General features: G+C 38.1%; 1 protein-coding gene across 1 annotated transcript in view; it reads left to right on the top strand.

The window, feature by feature from the left end:
• Positions 1 to 21327, top strand: part of Cngb3 (cyclic nucleotide gated channel subunit beta 3) — a 178595-nt gene that overhangs the window by 87353 nt on the left and 69915 nt on the right. Inside the window, exons 7-11 of the mRNA XM_051155926.1 lie at positions 3621 to 3671; positions 5425 to 5511; positions 10338 to 10402; positions 11102 to 11224; positions 20402 to 20543. Of these exons, the coding sequence (XP_051011883.1) occupies positions 3621 to 3671; positions 5425 to 5511; positions 10338 to 10402; positions 11102 to 11224; positions 20402 to 20543 (468 nt within the window). The remainder of the gene's footprint in view (positions 1 to 3620; positions 3672 to 5424; positions 5512 to 10337; positions 10403 to 11101; positions 11225 to 20401; positions 20544 to 21327) is intronic.

Below are 21327 nucleotides of genomic sequence, written 5' to 3' on the forward strand. Positions count from 1 at the left end.
CTGTGGTAGCTGTGTGTGTGCACAGGTATGTGTGTGTCTATATATGTGCATCTGTGTGTCTATCTGTCTGCCTGTCTGTTGTGTGTTTATGTCCATGTATATGAATGACAGAGGTTAATATCAGGTATCTTTTCTCTATTTCTTTCCACCTTTATTTTGTTAGACAGAGTCTGTCACTAAACAAGAAAATCATAGATTTGGCCATAACGGCTAGCCACTGAGCTTTAGGGCTTTGCCCATCTCTACCCACAGCCACACATAGCACTGAACATGCTAAGGTGACCACTAAACTCAGATTTTCAGGCTTGTGTGGCAGGCATTTTACCAAACAGGCCATCTACCCAGCTCCAAGTAACTGATCTTAAACAATATTTGGAGACAATTAAAACCTTCCATATTAAATAACATGGATGATTAGATCATAAATAGCATTGTTAGACAATGATACTTCTTCTGTATGCCCAAGTTCTAATACTTAAATCAATTACGAGTTTATCAGACATTTCTTTTTAAATGTAACCAGAACATATATATGCTAGAATTGCTAGAATGTTAGAACTGATTCTTTGGCTATCAATGTTAATATTAAAACCCCTTCCTACTCCCATGGTACCTTGTCGTACATGTATGGAACACTACTGAGGTTAAACACTGTCAGAAACTTGAGAAAACAAAGGTCAAAATGTCTGCCTAACATTTTTTTTACAGAGCTCAGGCATGAAGAAGAAACAAGCAGAAGAAAAAGGGTGAACTTCTATATTGTGTTAATATAGTCATCCAGTCCTGAGGGATAGTCGATACTTCTATACTCTCCTACCTTTGCAATACAGGAAACTAGCTCTGGGCTCCTGGAACAGCCCCAGCAAAGGTGTTCAAGTGAGGAACTGACACATTTGAGGAACTGTGAGATAAAGAAGGACAAGAAAGTTCAAAATGCACAACTTTTGCCCCAACCAAGGACAATACATGCAGTGAACCTAACCCCCTGTTCAGACATAACCAACGGACAGCCTCTCACATGAACTCTGGTGGCCTCAATTTGTGCAGTCATGCAGAGTCATAGAATTTGACATAAATAAGGATTAAGCACTCTAATTTAGGGAGACCACTGCCTGCCATTGTGTAATGGATAATGGAGAGCTCCACTCATGTCAGGGACACCACTACACATCATTGTGTAATTAATAACTACAATTCTCTGGTGAGATTTTTAAGAAACAAATATAATGAGAAGAGAATATAACAAAATATTGAGGTATACTGCATTTTAAATGGCCAACCAATGCCCCACCAACCCAAAGAAAAGACACCAAAATGCTGGAACTTAAGCAACTCAAGCAAGTAAGTAAGCCAAGAGTGACATTTCTGCTTCCTTGAAAGATAAAGTCTTTCTTCTCTCTCTCTCTCTCTCTCTCTCTCTCTCTCTCTCTCTCTCTCTCTCTCTCTCTCTCTCTCTCTCTAATTTATTAAGGACAGGAGGCTACCAAGAAGAGACTTGATATATCCTATGAGCATATACAGGGGGAAGAGGTCCCCCTCAGTCACAGTCATAGGGAGGGGAGTAAGGGGGAAATGGGAGGGAGGGAGGAATGGGAGGATACAAGGAATGGGATAACAACTGAGATGTAATATGAATAAATTAATAAAATATATTTAAAACATTTATTATAATTTATTCATATTACATTCTAATTGTTAGTCCCTCACTTGTATCTTCTGGTTCCCACCCTCCTTTCCTCTTCTACCCTATTCCCCTCCCCTAGACCTCCGACAGAAGGGGCCCTCCTCAGTTCATATTAGAATAGTCCGCTTCCCCGTCCTCTGTGTGCCTGCATGTCTCCCCACCAAGGGAAAATGATCAAATCGAGGGCACCAGAGTTCATGTAAGAGGCTGTCCATTGGCTATATCTGAACACAGGGGTCTAGGTTCACTGCATGTATTGTCCTTGGTTGGTGCAACATTTGTGCAGGCCTGCCTGGGTCCGCCAGCCTTGATGGTCTCCTTGTGGGGCTCCTGACCCCTCTGGGATCTTCCATTCCTTCACTTTTCTATACCACTCTCAGCATTCCACCCAAAGTCCCAGCATCTGCCCTCTTCCCGAGCTGGGTAGAGTCTCTCAGAGGACATATTTTTTTGGGCTAATATCCACTTATAAGTGAGTATATACCATGCTTGTCTTTCTGGGTCTGGGTTACCTCACTTGGGAGGACCCTTTCTAGTTCTATCCATTTGCCTGCAAATTTCAAGATTTCCTTGTTTTTAATAGCTGAGTAATATTCTATTGTGTAAATGTACCACCGTTTCTTTATCCATTCTTAGGTTGAGGGACATCTGGATTGCTTCCAGATTCTAGCTATTATGAATCAAGCTGCTATGAGCATAGTTGAGCAAATGTCCTTGTTGTATGGTGAAGCATCTTTCAGGTATATGCCCAGGAATTGTATAGCTGGGTCTTGTGGTAGAACTATTTCCAATTTTTTGAGAAAGGGGCAGATAGATTTTCAAAGTGGTTATACAAGTTTGCAGTCCTACCAACAATGGAGGTGTGATCCCCTATCTCCACATCCCTGCCAGCATGTGCTGTCACTTAAGCTTTTTATCTTAATTGCTGCACAAGCCTGGTGTTCCCAATTTGACCCTCAAACCCAAGTAAAGGTTGAAAGAGAGAACTAACCCCACAAAGTTGTCCTATACTCTACACACATACACACACACACACACACACATACACACACACACATCTTACAACTATGTACACAATGATAAATAAAAATTTAAAAAGACACAAGAAATGCATGTATCATTTCAAAATATCCTAAATTCCATAACACAAATACTAAGTGTGGGAGGACTCCTGCATGGCCTTTTCACTTTAAGCTTCATTGCTATGAAAGAAGTAGGAAGAGAAATTATGACCAAACTCATAGTTTTTGTTTTTCGAGACAAGGTTTCTCTGTGTAGCCTTGGCTGCCCTGGAGTTGCTTTGTAGACCAGGCTGGCCTCGAACTCACAGAGATCTGCCTGCTTCTGCTTTCCCGAGTCCTGGGATTACAGGTGTGTGCCACCATGACCGGCTTGACCAAACTCCTGTAGGCTATGGATGAATACGAGGCGAGAACACAGTTACTCAATCTGCTGACTCTTCTGCAACTCCTTGTTAAACAGGAGTACAATAACAAAAAAGGAAGCAAAACAGATGCCAGGCGTGGTGTTCATGTGTGCGCTTTTGATTTGCCTTGGTTGGTTTTGTCTTACTGACTTTTATGTGTTTGTTTGGATTTTCATGTTTTGCTTTTTGTTTCTTGGTTTTCTTTTCGGGGGAAGACATGAAGTTGGAAGTGTAGGGAAGAGAGACGGATCTGGGAGGAATTGGGGTAGAGAAAAGTATATGGTCAAAATACACTACGTAAAATTGTAACTAAAAATAAAAAAATACATAAAATTAATAAAAAGGAAAAAAAGCACCATGGACAGCTATGCATTTTTAAAATGTAAAAGGCTAGAGCATAATTATAGGCTAAGCTTAAAGGAAACCAGAAGAGGGAAAGAACTGCTATTAAAAAGTAAAGACTAATGAATAAAATTTGCTGAATCTAATCAAAATACAAATGTATTACAGGTAGATTCAGATGAGCTGCAGAGACACTACAGGAGTTCCACAAAGTTTCAGGTAGGCGACTGACAAATACATCCCGAACTGCTTAAGCAGGACCATTTTCACTTTAAGTCTCATTTCTACAAAGATGTCACCTTCTTGTAACAAGTTTCACACAGACCTGATTATGTTTTATTAACATCAATAAAAACCTCCTGATATGTGATCCCCCGTTCTTCATGCTACAGTCTTCCCCCATATTTCAAATGGGGACTTAACGATGCACAAACCGAAGAGAGTAAATTCCAAACTAGGTTGCAGTTGTGGGAAAACAGAGTGCGCTTTTTATTGTCAACAGACCTAGTTTCCAGTTCATGTGATGTGTTGGTGTAAAGTCTGCAGAATTATTTCTCTTCCCACCTGTCCTATATATAAGCAAAGTAAATAAATTGAAAGAAGCAGTTATTTAGACAATACACATCCTTCTTTTCTCAGATAAAAGCATGATCTTATGCCTTATAGTTACTTCTTAATCTGTCTTCAAGTTGAAAAATTGGCAGAGATGAGGTCATGACTCCAGCCTCCCATGGCAAGGACAGTCATTTAGTTCGTCAAAGTGTGCTAGGAAATGTGCTGTCAGCACAAGCCCTTAAATATTAACTATCTCTGTCTCTCTCTGTTTCTCTGTCTGTCTCTCTGTCTCTGTGTCTCTGTCTCTCTCTCTCACATACACACACACACACACACACACACATATACACATACACACACACATACACACACACACCAAACTATTGTGTTATCAAGGGAGATGCTTCATAAAAATGAAAGTTCCAAGGTCAAGACAGCAACAAGATCTCCCAGTACAAAAATCAACATTTGAATACATAGAGCACAAAACACTCTCCAACAAAATAGTGAACAATTCATTATAGCTTGACAACTTTTACCTACCGTTTTAGTTTGAATGTGAAATATCTTCTGTAGACTCATACTTGGTCCCTAGGTAGTGTGGCTCAGCTTGGGAAGGTTGTAGAGCCTTTAAAAGGTAAAGCTTTGCTAAAGGAATTATCTCACTAGAGGCCAATTTGAAGCTTTATAGCCATCAGAGCCCCGACTTCCTGTCCACTTACTGCTTCCTGAGTTAGCATGCAATGTGAGCAGCCATCTGTCTGCTTCTGCTGCATGCAGTCCCTGCCTAGGCCATTTCCATTCACACACACACACACACACACACACACACACACACACACACACACACACACACACACCAAACTATTGTTATTGTTATAAAGGGACCCAAATCTCATTTAATTTTTTTAAATTTCCAATTAACTTTTTTTCCACTTTGATATTCACAACAGATCTACACAGCTTTAGTAAACTGTATAAACATGAAAAAGTATTCTTCATAAAATCCATAGAAGACTGAATATTTTTATAGAATTTGGATATATGTACATTTATTTAATTGTTACTTCTTTTGAATTCCCTTAACAAACCCTTCCTATCTTAAAGTACTGCAGTATAGTTAATTTTATTGTAGTTAATTCTGTTTATTTTGTGTACGCATGTACATACACACACCAAGGCACATGTATGGAGAACAACTTAGAGGATTGAGCACTCTCCTTCTACCGCTGTGATGAACTGCAACCCTCTAAATCTATAAGCTAAAATGAACTCCTTGGTCCTAATTTTGCTTTGCAGAATGTTTTCTTAAAGCAACAGAAGAGGAGCTTATACATATATTGTCATGTATAGGTTCAAATCTAAGCAAAGAGAAGTACATAAATTCCACATAAATGTAAATATGCTCTTTCAACAGATGGATGTGGCATCTCTCATACCATTTGAAGTTCTCTACATATTCTTTGGATTTAATCCAATATTTAGAGCAAATCGGATATTAAAGGTAAAGAAACTATACTCAGCTGCCTTTTCCTTCTCTTCATGGAAACCTTGAAGCAAGTTTAGATGTTCTAAAATTAACAGTACTCAACTTTTTCTGAACAGTCCTTCATTTCTGTCTTCATCAGTACTCTGAATTCTTTTCTAAATGGATGATAGAAGAATGCTATTGCAGGGCTGGAGAGATGGCTCAGAGGTTAAAAGCACTGTCTGCTCTTCTAAAGGTTCCTGAGTTCAGTTCCCAGAAACCACATAGTGGCTCATAACCATCTATCATGAAATCTGGTGCCCTCTTCTGGCATGCAGGCAGAACACTTCACACATAATAAATAAATACATCATTTAAAAAGAAAGAAAGAAAGAAAGAAAGAAAGAAAGAAAGAAAGAAAGAAAGAAAGAAAGAAGAAAGAAGAAAGAAAGAAAGAAGAAAGAAAGAAAAGAAAGAGAAAAAGAAAGAAAGAAAGAAAGAAAGAAAGAAAGAAAGAAAGAAAGAAAGAAAGAAAGAAAAGAAAAATGCCATTGCTTCCAGTGATGGAAATGACTACTTATTGCTTCTAACCTATTTTACAACAGATTTTTTTGGAGGGCTATTTTATTTTTTTCCATCTTTTATTGTGTTTCTTTTTTTAACATATACATTTACATTATTACACATAAGTGAAATAAACTACATACAGCAGGAAGAACCATGAAAAAATCAGGAATTATATAAATTTACATTCATAGTGATTTGGCTATTTGTATTTGGCAAACTTGAAGTAAACATCTTTCATATCTTGTTGAGTCTATTGCAACAGACTTTTTATAGCCCAAAACGTGAATGTTTTTGTAATTCTAAGGACAATTAGAACTACAAACAAATATTTAACATTTTTTCTCTGCAACCTGTTTTATCAGAGAATTTCTAACTGTCTAAAATATCAGGCTGTAAAATGAGAGAGGTATATGGAGTCACTTCTGTGTTTTAATCCACCTAAGATTCTATAGCATTAGAAACAATGACCATATAGTTTTACATCTTTTGCTGTAATTAAAATGTTCATCAATGTGTGGTGGCATTTGGGAGGCTAAGGATTTCCATGAGTTAGAAGCCAGTCTGTATTACATAATAATTTTCAGCCTAGCCTGAGCTACAGCATTAGATTCTGTCTCAAAAACAAACCAACCAACCAACCAATCATAAAGCAGTTCCTAAGGCACTGAGACACATCTGTATAACTATATACCTGGAAAACACAGACTTTTTGTGTGTGTGTTCAAGATAAATTGCAACAGAAAAAAACTACAGAATAGTTTATGGAACAAAACTAATGTATGTAAACCAGAAAGAAAACTATCAAATTTTTAAATTTTAAATAAATTGCTAAATACTACAAATATTTTGTAATATTTTATTAATTTATTCATATTACATCTCAATTGTTATCCCATCCCTTGTATCCCCCCATTATCCCCCCCTCCCACTTTCTCCCTACTCCCCTCCCCTATGACTGTGACTGATGGGGACCTCCTCCCCCTGTATATGCTCAGAGGGTATCAAGTCTCTTCTTGGTAGCCTGCTATCCTTCCTCTGAGTGCCACCAGGCCTCCCCATCCAGGGACCTTGGTCAAATATGAGGCACCAGAGTTCATGTGAAAGTCAGTCCCCACTCTCCACTCAACTGTGGAGAATGTCCTTTCCATTGGCTAGATCTGGGTAGGGCTTTGAAATTTACTGCACGTATTGTCCTTGGCTGGTACCATAGTTTGAACAGGACCCCTGGGCCCAGATCTGCCCATCATAATGTTCTACTTTTAGGTTTCTAGGACCCTCTGGATCCTTCTATTTCCCCATTATCCCATGCTTCTCTCACCTAAAGTCCCAATAGGATGTCCTCCCCTCTGTCCCACTTTCCTGGTAAGTGAAGACTTTCATGGGACATGCCCCTTGGCCTAGTGTCCAGATATAAGTGAGTATATACCATTTGACTCTTTCTGCTTCTGGGTGAACTCACTCATTATGATCATTCCTAGTTCAATCCATTTGTCCACAAATTTTGGGAATTCCTTGTTTTTAATAGCTGAATAGTATTCCATAGTGTAAATGTACCACAGTTTCTTTATCCATTCTTCTATTGAGGGACACTTAGGCTGTCTCCATATTCTGGCTATTATGAATAAGGCCACTATGAAAATGATTGAGCACATGTCCCTGTTGTGTGGTGGAGCATTTGCTAGGTATATTCCAAGGAGTGGAATAGCTGGGTCTTGAGGAAGCCTTACTCCCATTTTTCTGAGAAAGCGCCAGATAGGATTTCCAAAGACTACAAATATTTTTTAAACTAATTAAATGTATTGCCTGAGATAAGTAAGAAAATTAAGATGAATAGAGGCAAGAAGAAGGAGAAAATTCTGACATTATATATTTAATATTGAATTTGAAATACATATATTACCTGTTCAAAAATATTTAATACATATTTCATAAACTCAGCTGTGGTGGGTAACTGAGTGAATTTTTACATATATCTTTAAGAATAGCAATAGTAAAAATACGGACTGCTCTTGCAGAAGATCCAGTTACTCTTCCCAGCATCCATATGCCACCCAACAATGGTCTGTGACTTCATTTCCTGGTGGTATGATGCCCTTTTCTGGCATCTGTGAGCATCATATGAAATACATACATGAAAATACACACATATTTTTTAAAATAACAAAAATAAATAAATCTCAAAATTTCTACAAGAATACCAATGATAAACTTGTACTTCAAAAGATAACCCCCTTAAAAGAAACTCAAAAGATTTTATGAACTTTAATTGCTTATCTTTTTTGCATCCTAGAAAAACAAGTTGATTATATTTCTAGCATAACCTAGCAACAGTAATGGATCCTACAATAGCAGCAGGTCCTATGGCTAACTGAGAACATAAGCACTATGCTAAAACTTTGCTTCCTTTATCTATTTTCTTCATCCCAACATTTCATGTTCTCAGTGAAGAAGATGAGAACCAGCTTTACGGGAAAGCCTGTCCCTCCATACTGATGATGTAGGCATGACTTTTCTTATTGCAGATTATTTGCTATAATATTGGCAAATAGGTAACAGGCACAAAAGCTTTTTCCTATGCTTACGATTTTATTCTAAATTAAAAGAGTCCTGACCCTGTAGTCCCACATGCCCAAGAAAACTCTTGAGGCTGTTGATGTGATTTGGGAGTATGAGCGTAAATTGAGGCAGAGCACAATGTTTCAAGCAGTCTAGCATCTGGCCACCATGCCATAAAACTTAGAATCTCACAGAAAAGTTTCAGGAGGCACATGTTCAAAAATAACCAGTTTATAAAAAGATTCAGATTCTTGTGGATTTTGGAGTTCACATGGATTTTTAATAAAAGCTTATGAAATGCTCACTTTTATCCCCCATCTCCAAATCCATGTTAGAGAGCTGTCTACAGCCCGAATTTTAAAGTAGGATATTATGTAAGTCAGCACTGATTTTTTTTCCCTAGCTGTATAGTCCTATCTTTCAGTTATTTATAAAGGTGTTATTTGAATAGAAAATTCTCTAGGGTAAATATTACCATGCACCTGTCTCCAGGTTATAAAAGTAAAAATATGCTATGAACACAAATTTTCTCTATGAATACATTAGTTTTAAAACATCATCCTTTGAGCAAACTTCTAGTGAAAGTCCAATAAATAAGCAAGTTACCAAAAGTTGCAATTAACACAGTCCGAGCTTTTCAGAAATATTTTTAGGAATTCTAGGGGAAATACTGTGTTTGTATTTCTACCTTAAGAGTTATTATTATTACATATATTATTTTTCAATCCAAAGGTAAAGCAGTCACATGTACATTGGGTGATATTTGGTAAATAATCTGTGAGGGCTCCTGTCTATAAGACTATGCCTTCCCAAGCACATTCTGCTTGTCAGCGCACACCCCCACGCACTCTTCTCAGGGGCTACTTTGTACTATAGCATTTTGTAGATAAGGAGCCCAGGTATAAAGAAGGAGTTTTTTTTTTTTTTTCCAGAGCCACATCAGCAATAGAGCTGGCATTTCGCTCTGAGATTCATGGCGATTCTACTGTCTTATTCCATGCCCTACTTCCTATAGAAGTGAAAGAGGGAGGAGAGGATGAGATAAGGATACCCTAAGGAAGTGAGAGCTGAGACAAAACTACAAATGAAGGGAACACACACTATTTGCCATTCTGGTCCTGAGTTACCTCACTCAGTATTTTTTTCTAATTCCATTCACTTACCTGAAAATGTTATTATTTCAATTTTCCTCACAGCTGAGTAAATGTTCCTTTGTATGTATCTACCACATATAAGAAAGAACCTTAAGGGAAACAGCAACTCTATTTGGATTAGATCATATGAAGCCATTGAACCTTCAGATAACATGGAACATAAGCCTCTGAAAATGCTTAGTGGAATTTACATTTTGAAAAAATACAGATTTACTATCTCTTCCTTAAAAATAAAGTTGCTGTTAAAGACAACATATTTTCTTCTTTCACTTAAGGCTTGGGAGTATGATTTTAAACATTGCAAAATAGAACTGTATTATATACATTAGAAAGAAACCCGTTATTGGTTTTCAACATGCATCACAAATAGAACTGTATTCAAAGGATAGGAAGAAAATAAAGCAATAAACTATAGATTTGGTGCTACCTAGAGAAATACCATTGAGAGAAAAAACCACTATATATGATGTGGATTTTTAAAGACATGAATAAAATAATTTCCAATAAATAAAATTTGTTATATAGTTTATCTAAATAAACATAACTAACTTACTTTTGCATTTCTTTTGTTTATTTCCTATACAGTACACTTCATTCTTTGAGTTTAATCATCACCTGGAGTCTATAATGGACAAAGCATATGTCTACAGGTGAGTTTCATTGGTAAATTTGGAGGAAACAGAGAAAGTGATGGCAGAACATTCTAGAGGGCACTTAGGAGACAGTGATGATCCTGCTCAAAACCATGGGCCGTTTTTTATTTTGCTATTTAAAATAAGTGCAAGTTCTAAGGCAACCTGGGCTCCTTCAAGTCTGATTAAAATAGGGAAGTCATAGTAAGAAAGACTCCCTCTCATGTTATAGCCTAAACAATAAGAGATGAGCACACTTGCAAGTCAGCTCTCCATCCCTCATGACAATTTATGCCTCGTCTAAATTTCACTCACTTGCCATTCTGAACTTCCCGAGCACAGAAAACTTCAGTCACAGTTCATCACGGCATGAAGCCCTGTGAGCCTTTCAGATATCCAGGTAAATCAGTGTGGCGTATTTTACGGGATTCAAAATGAAGAAGTGACCCTTGAGGCATGTCTTTCACAGAGTTGACTCACACCATCTGTGCAAACAAATGAAGACTTTTTTTTACACTCTGTCAAGCCCATTCAAGACTCTGCAGTCAGACCACATGTGATGTCACCTTAGCTTTCTACTGCACAAATGAGAGCTGACACTTGGCAAATCTAAAGCAAGAGGCCCCATTGGAGACATAGGGAAAAAGTAAATGTTGAAATCAGCTGCATCCCCGACACAAATGTCAGCCCTTCCTCTGTGTTTACTCTGTCTGACAGAGTCATTCGGACAACTGGCTACTTGCTGTTTCTTCTGCATCTTAATGCTTGTGTTTACTATTGGGCTTCCGACTACGAGGGAATTGGCACAACTAAATGGGTCTATGATGGTGAAGGAAACAAGTGAGTTCTAACTTTGAAAGAGACTTTTATTTGTTCTTAATTTTCAGTTTGGGTATAAGAATTTTCATAAGCCAACATTTTTCTGAGTTTTTATGAGCATATGTTAATTGTGCATAATAGTGAGTTTCATTGTGGTATCTCTTCACAAGGATATATTATGCATTTTAACCGTATTCAAGCCTCTCGATACCTTCGCTTATCATCTTCCTGCTCCCATCAATCCCCTCCCGCTTCCCAATTGTTTTCTACTTTCAGGTCATGTGTGTGTGTGTGTGTGTGTGTGTGTGTGTGTGTGTGTGTGTGTGTGTGTGTGTGTGTGCATGTGTGTGTGTGGTGTGTGCTATTTACAGGAACATGAATAAGAGGTTATGGACAAATAAGCAGCTTACCAGTATCTATATCACTAAAGGCATCTGTTAGTCACTGCTCAGCCATAGTTAGTGAGCTTTTAAATGAAAAAGGATAAGATAGAATAGAAACTGCCAGAGAATATCTGATACAGATCAGGTATGTGTGTGTGAGGGGGGGGGGGGTTGGGAGGGGTAGAGAGAGGGAGGGAGGGAGAGAGAGATTGTGACTAGCTGTGGCTGTGGCTGTGGCTGTGGCTGTGGCTGTGGCTGTGACTGTGGTTGTGACTGAGTCTGTGTCTGTGTCTGTCTGTGTCTATGTCTGTGGCTATGACTGTGGCTGTGGCTGTGGCTGTGACTGTGATTGTGAATGTGTCTATTGTGTGTCTGTGTCTATGTCTGTGTCTGTCACTACGACTGTGACTGTGGCTGTGACTGTGATTGTGAATGTGTCTATTGTGTGTCTGTGTCTATGTCTGTGTCTGTCACTGCGACTGTGACTGTGTGTGTGTGTCTGTGTCTGTGTCTTTGTGACTGTGACTGTGAATGTGACTGTGTCTGTGTCTGTATGTCTGTCTGTGCGTGTGTCTGTATCTGTGTCTATGTCTGTGTCTATGTCTGTGTCTGTGGCTGTGTCTGTGACTGTGGCTGTGGCTGTGATTGTGACTGTGTCTGTGTCTGTCTGTTTGTGTGTCTCTCTGTGTGTGTGTGTGTCTGTCTGTCTGTCTGTCTGTCTACATCTGTGACTGTGACTGTGTGGCTGTGACTGAGGCTGTGACTGTTTATGTGTGTGTCTGTGTCTGTGACTGTGTCTGTGATTGTGACGTGACTGTGTCAAGGTCTGTCTGTGTCTGTCTCTATGTCTGTCTTTGTGTCTGCCTGTGTCTGTGTCTGTGACTGTGTCTGTGTCTGTGTCTGTGACTGTGACTATGTCTGTGTCTGTGTCTGCCTGTGTCTGTCTGTGTCTGTGTCTATGTCTGCCTGTGTCTGTCTCTGTGTCTGTGACTGTGTGTATGGAGCATAGGTTGACTTGGAAAATCTGATTCTTACTCTGAGTCATAATCAAAAAAGTTTAGAAGCTCCTGTTTTAGAGAACTGAGCAATTAGGTAACTTAATAACTACAATGATAACTGTTAGTAATGATTAATGTTAATCATTTAGGGGCAGGTGCAGTAGCTAATTAGTTGATCACTGAAGGATTTTACGGATTTATGAGTCAGCTATAACCACTACCTAGACTAAATAGAAAATAACAAGACTCATAAATAAAATTTGACAATTAAGCATTGAGAGTCTCATGAATAAAATAGATGACTTGACATTTTTAATGCAAAGGAATCAGGGTTCAGTCATAACAACTGGGTTATTTAATAGACATTTTCCATTCAGTAGATACAAGGGCCTGGTATAATGTGGGCTACACTAACCTTCTGTTCCAGTGAAATGACACCAGACACATGAGAAGGCAGTGTATTCTCTAGGAAAAGGTAAGCCTCAGAATTCTTCTGAGGGACAATACAGATAAACCTTGGGATGGAGAGCAAAGAGAATGAAAATATCTCACAAATTATACACCAACCAAAACAAGTCAGCCATATGTAGAGGGTTATTATTTTTTTTACTTTTAACCAAAACCGGTTTTCTAAATATTTTATATCACAATGTAATTACATCATTGCTCTTTTCTCCTTCCTCCCTCCAATCCATCCCATATATGCCTCCTTGCTCTCTTCCAAATAATGACCTCTTGGCCTCTCTTTTCATTAATTGTTAGACTGATTTTTTAAATCTTATACTCAAAGGGGCCACTAATTGTCAAACACACACACACACACACAGAGAGAGAGAGAGAGACAGAGAGAGAGAGAGAGAGTAAACGTGGCCCTAGAAAGCTTAAAATCAATCCTGTACATGTATAATCAAAACGAATTTAGAATATGCATTGATTTATGTATTTACTTTGGTATGAATAATTTTATGGAGAATTAAGAGGCCAACTATATTAGGTACATGTCTGCCCAGTGGCTAGCAGTGAAAGATTGGTGATGCAAGTGTCAGGATGAGACATATGTGGTCATTTGTTAGACTTTTAATTTCTCTGAAAAGTATCTGAATAAGACAACTTAAGGGGAAAAGGGGGTTGTTTCCCTCATAGTTTCGGAGGTTTCATTCCATGGTAAATAGGCTCCATTCCAGTGGGCCTGAGATGAGACAGGACAACCTAAGAACGGGAAGTATTAAGGGCAGGGAATTTCACTTCGTGGGGCCCATGAAGCAGAAAGAGAGCACACTTGCCTATTCTAATGGGCTTTCTCCTCCCAACCCCCTCCCCCTTTTTTTAGAGAAGTGGGGTTTCTTTGTGTAGTCTTGGCTGTCCTGGACTCACTTTGTAGACCGGGCTGGCTTTGAACTCACGAAGATCTGCTTCTGCCTCCCTGAGTGCTGGGATTACAGGTATGCGCCACTGCGCCTGGCTGGACTTTCTCCTTTATCTCCCTTTATTCCTTCTAGGCTTCAGTTCATGGGATGGTGCCATAATCATTCAGGAAAGATTCTTAGCTTCTCTAATTCTCTCTGAAAATGCTACCCCAAGAGGTTTGATTAGTCTTCTAGACAGTTCAAAATCCTATGGAGTAGACAATAACAAACCTCCATCAAACTTTTCGGGTTTATTTGTCTGTTTGTTTTGTGAGACATGTTCTCTCTATGTAGCTCCAACTGACCTGGAACTTGCTGTGTAAACTAGGCTGTCCTTGAACTCTTAGATACTTGCCTGTCCTTGCCTCCCCAGTTCTGAGAATAAAGGTATGTGCCACCATACCTAGATTGCACAATAATTTTAAGAAAAGATCAGAAATGATATATATTTCCTGGTGATATCATTATACATCAGAAATACATACTGCTTTTTAATTACCACTAATTATGCATCTACCATGCAACTTAAAATTGTACACTTTTTTTATTGAAGAGAAATTAAAATACATATCCAGGTGCAGAAAGTGCATAAGAATGTTCAGAGGAACTAGGTTCACAATAATCAGAAACTTCACATAGCAGAGGTATTTTACCATAGATGTATAGACGTTTTGGAAAGCTGTAGTATATACATACAATAGATATTACTCCAGAATTTGGAAAAATAAATTACATGGGCATAAACAACACTCAAAAGAGTGGGGAATAGCTTACACAAAGCATACACATTTTGTAATGTCATTAATATAAAATTGTAGAATAGACGAATGATCATATTTACAACAGTTTCAAACAGAGGCCCAATACATGTACAGTGAAAACACAGTGTGAAAATGAAAGCAACTGAAACAGAAACAAATATATGGAAAGATATCTGGGTTCTTGGATTGAGTGAGTGACTACTGTTCAAATGTGACCTACTCAGAACTAACCCTCTCAAAACCCTTTCTTATCTTACACCATCCACAAAAGTCAAGTAACTGGATTGAACACACAAATATGAGAATCCAAACTATGAAACTATTACAAGAAAGCAGATCAGGATAGCTTTCCTGGACAATAATATGCTTAATATAGCCCCTCAAACACAAAAGCAAAGGCAAATATATGTGTTTCCATGACACTAGATATGTTCTACATTAGAAACAAAAATGGGCTTCTATCACACTAAAAAAAACTCTTACACTAGAAGAAAAAAAAACCCTAAAATTAAAACTAAAATGTACAACAACCTACCAAGATGAATAGAATATTTACAAACCATACACCTGATAATGGGCTAATGTCCAAAATGTGATAAATTTCTACAATGTAATAGCACAGGTCTTTAATGGAAAAGGCTTTAAATGGCTTCTCTTGAATGGAGGCATACAGAGAGATGCCTGATAAAACACCAAGGGTGCTCAACACCATTAATCACCAGGAAGTACATACCAAAACTACAATACAGTATCATATTGTGACAGCTACAATGACAATAATAAAAAAAAATGGAAAACAGGTATGGGAAATACAGGAAAGGAGGCACTATATATATAAAATATATATATACATGCATGCTGTTGGAGGATTGTAAATTAGTATAGAAAACAGAATGTAGGCATTTTGAATATTTTTTAAAATGTCACTTTGATATGGGCATTCTAGTGAGTAAGATGCTACCTCATGTTGGTTTGATGTGCACTTTCCTGATTATCAGTGACATTGAGGGTTTTCCTTATACTTTTTCATTATTTGTACATCATTCAATTAATATTTGTTTAGATTATTTATTCAATTTTTAGTCAGATTGTTTCTTGTGTCCCTTATAAGTTTACAGAAGCATAATTCCTATTTTCACATTTCCTCTAAGATCAACATTAAATTCTGTCTTATTGTTTTAACTGGGAACTGTTTTTTTTTCATGCATTAAAACCTTACTGAGAGCCTATGTATTAAATCAGCCAGATGGAATCTCCTTGAAAAGATTTATCTGCCTGGAGTGTAGATATTAGAGATGGACACCCTTGACTAATTAAGCTAATCCTAGAAAATCAATATGATGCCATCTAATTAAATTACAAATCTTACCTTTGGTTGGGCTTGTCTGGGTGTGTAAGACAAGAATCCAAAAATAAACCACAAAGCATTAGGGCAGAAAATTTCCAATTAACGCGGAATACTGTTTAATACTTTAAAAGTTCAAGGCTAACCCGTGAGACTTGAAAAAAATCAATGCCAACATTTCATATTTCACTGTCACTTTAACATCTATAAATAAGCAGGTGAAACTAATACTGTGTGTTCCTATTAACACCAAAGCGATGTGTAATAAAACTGACCACATAGGAAGAACATCTAGTCCCTGCCCACTTTTGGGGAGTTTGATGAGTTTCCTTAGTTTAAAGAAACAGAGGCTGAGAACCTGTGACCAAAATAAATTAGGCAAGAGGATGCTTAAAACTGGGACCTGAAAAGTTGGCATGTAACCCATAAACTCACATGTGTGCTTTGTCCCTTTGACACCAAGTCCATTACTAGTAAGTCATAGCATTCTGGACATTCACTCAGTGGTATTTTTTATTATCCTGGCACAGTGGATCTAAACTCCCTCAAAAATGTTAGTGCGATTTTTGTTACTGGTTTTGTTGTGGTGGTTAACCCACAGTTAATCCACCAGGTTAAAAATAGCCTATAGCCTATGAGCCCTGCTTAGTTGATTCTGGGGGCTCCCAGAGATTGAAGTCACAAGCAGAGAGCCTGTATGGGTCTGTGCTAGGTCTTGTGCATATATCTTATAATTGTGTAGGTTGGTGTCCTTGTGGTACTCCTAACAGTGGCAGTGAGGGTTGTCTCTGACTCTTTTGTCTATCTTGCGACCCTGTTCCTCCTACTGGTTTGCTTCCTCCAGCCTGGATATGAGGGTGTGTGTCTAGTTTTATTCTAACTTGACATGCCATGTTCAGTTGATATCCTTGTTCTTTTCTGAAGGGAAACTGGGGAGATGCAAATCTGGAAAAAAGGGGAGGTGATTGATGGAGGATCTAGAAGGAGTGGCAGGAGGGGAAACTGTGGTTGGGGTGAAATATAAGAGAAAAAATTTTCAATCCTGTATTCTTTAAAATGTATTGAATTTGAAAATGATTTGCTTATAGATTTTATTTCATTTGAGTACTAACTCCAACACCAGCTCGTTTCATTCTTTATAAAACTCCACTTCATAGTATTTGAAAATGATTACCCCTGTTTAAAGACTAATGCAGTTCTAAAGTGTTCCTGCTCTGTGCGACACACTAGAACAAGAAATAAAACCTACTTTTAATTTATTATTAATTATTATTAGAAGGCATGCATGAATACATATGGAGGTCAGAGCACAACTTTCTGAAGTCATTTCTCACCTTCTGCCTTTACATAAGATCCAAGGACTGAACTCAGCTCGTCAGACCTGGGAAATGACTTTTCCCACTGATCAATCTCCTGAGCCTCCATGCCTCCAAAGTGCTTTGGTTTAATATTTTAATTGGCTTATCGTATTTGGGGTGGTTTTCCTTCCACCCTCCTCTTCCCTTTTTCTCTGTCCCCTCTTCCTCACTTGTCCCCAATATTACTCTTCCACTTTAATGTCTCATATGCTCATAGTCTTCCTCAATGCTCTCCTTTAAAATTCGTTTTCATCTCATGGATTTCTTTCTAGTACCCTGGTATTTACCAACACTTACTCCACCAAATGCACATATTAAACACTTAGAAGCTAGGATCTGCATGAAAGAGACCATACAGTATTTGTCTTTCTGAGTTTTCATTACCTCTTTATTTAAACTTTTCCAGTTCCACTCATGTTCTCAGAAAAATTCCATAGTTCATTTTTCTTTGTGGTTAAATAAAATTTAACTGGATGTTATACATTTTCATTGTCCATTCATCTATTAGTAGAATTCCAAGCTTATTCTATTTCTTGTCTGTTGTGAATACTGGGGCAGTGAACATGGATATACAAGTGTCAAGTGTCTCTGTAGTAGGACACAGCATCCTTGGGGAATATACTCAGGAGTAGTACACCTGGGTCATTTATTACTTCTATTTTAAAAATAAAAACTCAACAAAGGCAAAATTCTGTAAAAAGTTTAATCTACTATGAACACCAGAAAGGAAAACTGAGACCCACTATTTTAACTACTTTCTTGAGAATTTTACACACTACACTGTGATCATTACTCACCTGTCACTCATCTCTCTAACTCCTCTTATGCTCACCTGACCTCCTTACCATGCCCAACTTAATGCCTTTAAAAATGGACTCCAATTTGTGTCATCTGTACATTCCTGGGTCGTGGGGCCAACCACTGACCCATGGTCTGCCTATGAAGACCCACACCCTTAAGCAAAAGTGACTCTCCCTGAGAAGCCATCAACTGTCCACAGCTCCTGAATCAGGAGTGGGTCTCATGAACGCCTTCACACTCCTTGCTAGAAGGTTAACTGGCTTGGTCTTGTGCAGGTGTTGTGAAGGCAACCATAGCTGCTGAGGCCTCCAGAGCTCAGAAGTCCCGCCACGTCCAGAAGACACTGTTCACTCTAGTCCTCTAGCCTCTGGGTCTGACAGTTCTTTTCCTTTCCACATGCAGGACGTTATTTTTTAAGATACAGTAAGAATATCTGACCAGGCTGTGTTATCAGAGCTAAGTAGGGTTTTGGTATTATTTTAGTTTGGTGTTGGTGGTGGTGGTGGTAGTGGTGGTGGTGGTGGTGGTGGTGGTTGTTTTCAGGTTTGTTTTTTGGTTTTGGGTTTTTGTTTGTTTATTTGTTTGTTTGTTTGTTTGTCTTGGTGTTCCTCAGTTCTGAAGTTCTAGATAAATTATCTATTCCATCCAAGAGTGTTTTCCTTACTAAGAGTTCTTGCTTCTTTTCTTTTCACATTTGTATATTCATTAATATGATAAAAATAAACTAGATAGTGAACATTTTTAATTTTTGTTTTTATTTTGTGTGTGTGGTTTTCTGGGGGGAAGTTGAGTTGGGTTTTTTTGTTTGTTTGTTTTGTTTTGTTTTTTGATAGTGAACCAATTTATTTGTTCTATTTTTCATTTGTGGAAACAATCGGATCTAAATTATAAAGAGTTATCACAAAAACATTCTCCACCTGTTGTTAGTTTATTAAGTAACACTTTTCCTCCACTTATTTGAGTGGGCTGAGCATAGCGCAATGTGCATGTGGAGTTCTCCTTCTCCCATATGGATTTTCAGTGACTAAACCCAGGTTGTCAGGCTTGTTGACAAGTATCTTTACCTGCTGAGCCATCTCCTCAGCCCTGGCTTAGCAATTTAAAGATAACCGCAAATTCTTTGCTATTCTTCACATTGAGAGATGGAGTCCAACATATCTTCCAATTTATTTAAGCTAGTTCTAGGGATTTGCTTGACAAATATAGCAAGACAATAAATTAAGATGTTATGGAATTTCTGGATTATAAAGTCCTTTTACATCTTGGGATATGAGCAATCTAGAAGAAGCAGCTGCTATTAAGAAATCCATTAGCAAATCTATTATGGTTTGATTTTATGGTGTGTGTGTGTGTGTGTGTGTGTGTGTGTGTGTGTGTGTGTGTGTGTGTGTATTTCTTGTGCTTTTTTGTTTTGGTTTTGGGTTTTTTGTTTTGTTTTGTGTGTTGTGTTTTCTCTGTCTTTTGCTTTGTTTTATTCTGGTTTGCTTGTTTGTCTGTTAGTTTCTAAAAAGACAGCAAAAGAAGGTGTACACTTGGGTGGGTGGGGAAGCAGGGAAGATCTCTGAGAAAACGAGAGGAAAGTGTGTGCAAAAAGTTATTTTCAGTGTTAGAAAAGGTCCATGTGCCTTGAGGCAGGCAGAATTCGAAGGGACCCAATCTAGCCACATTAAGAATATAAGCAGAAAAGTGTCCTGCTGTCCCCAACCAGATTAACACAGACTTAGACACTTAAGGGAGGAAGATACCCCAGGCATCCCAAGAAGAGACTATGAGAACACAGAAGCTCAGTCAACAGTAAGACTCAAGGAACAAAGCAGCTGACCTAAAACACAGCTTCCCAGATGTCTCCAACCATCCAAGCTCATCGATCTGAAAACTCATTCGTTGTGGAACATAGCACATCTGTGCTGAGTTTTGTATAAATCATTCACCCAAAAATAGAAGCTTGATAAGATTCACTACCAAATTTTGGAAGTTCCTAGTAAACACCCTCCTTGGGTGTAAATGCTTAGCCATTTCCTAGTGTTTGCTAAGAACTTCACAGTGGCCCACAGAGAGCTTGTCAGTTCCTGTGTATATGAACTATGTGTAAGCAAAATTGTGTTACAATGATATGTACTGGGAAATCTGTGCATCTTTTTTACAGGTATCTGAGATGTTATTATTGGGCAGTTCGAACACTAATTACTATCGGGGGCCTTCCAGAGCCACAGACTTCATTTGAAATTGTTTTCCAACTTGTGAATTTTTTTTCTGGAGTTTTTGTGTTTTCCACCTTAATTGGTCAGGTAAGCTTACAGTGGATGCCTGGCTACAAAATATGTTCATTTCTTAAGTGCTAATAAATATTTATAAGTTGTATGGAGTAACTACTGAAATCTGTTGTTATTTTTCTTCTTCTCCCTTCTCTTCCTTCTTTCACTACCTTTTGCCTATTTAATGGTATGGAGTAGAAGTACTTGCATCAACATTAGACCATTGGCTGGAGGGGAGAAGGCAGTCTTGCTACATAGTCTAGGCTAGCCTCAAACTCAAATTCCTCTTTCCTTCATTGAAAATTGAATTCAAATTCTAAGTTCTGGAACTACATATACATGCCACCAAACCCAGATTCTTTTTCTTTTCAGTCATTAAATGTTCCTGAAAACCTGCCAGCCAATTTTATTAGGATATAAATGTTTTGAATCTACAGTCAAAACATTATATTCATTATACATAATGGAGTGTAGAGTCTGCTCTGGGTTTTCCGGCGCATTTATTCTTTCATGGTGTGTTGCAAAGTATGCAATGCCAAATGGGTCTGTAATGAGCAGAACCAAGGCTGCAGTGAAGCTATACAGTGCAGCATGGGTAAGCCCTACCAGAGAAACCTCAGACTCACTAGATTTCATTTGAGTTAATTTTTGTTCATTATGCATTCAGAAACCTTTTATTGTCTCCATTTTTTCAGCCTCCACATTCAGTTATGAAACTACATATAAGGCTATAATGCATGATTTAAGAACCTGAGTACTGTATCACAAAATCAATAAACCCACTAGAAAAATTATTTGGTCTTAACACACAGTAGTA

This window comes from Acomys russatus, chromosome 2 (assembly GCF_903995435.1).
Source record: "Acomys russatus chromosome 2, mAcoRus1.1, whole genome shotgun sequence".
Lineage (NCBI taxonomy): Eukaryota > Metazoa > Chordata > Mammalia > Rodentia > Muridae > Acomys > Acomys russatus.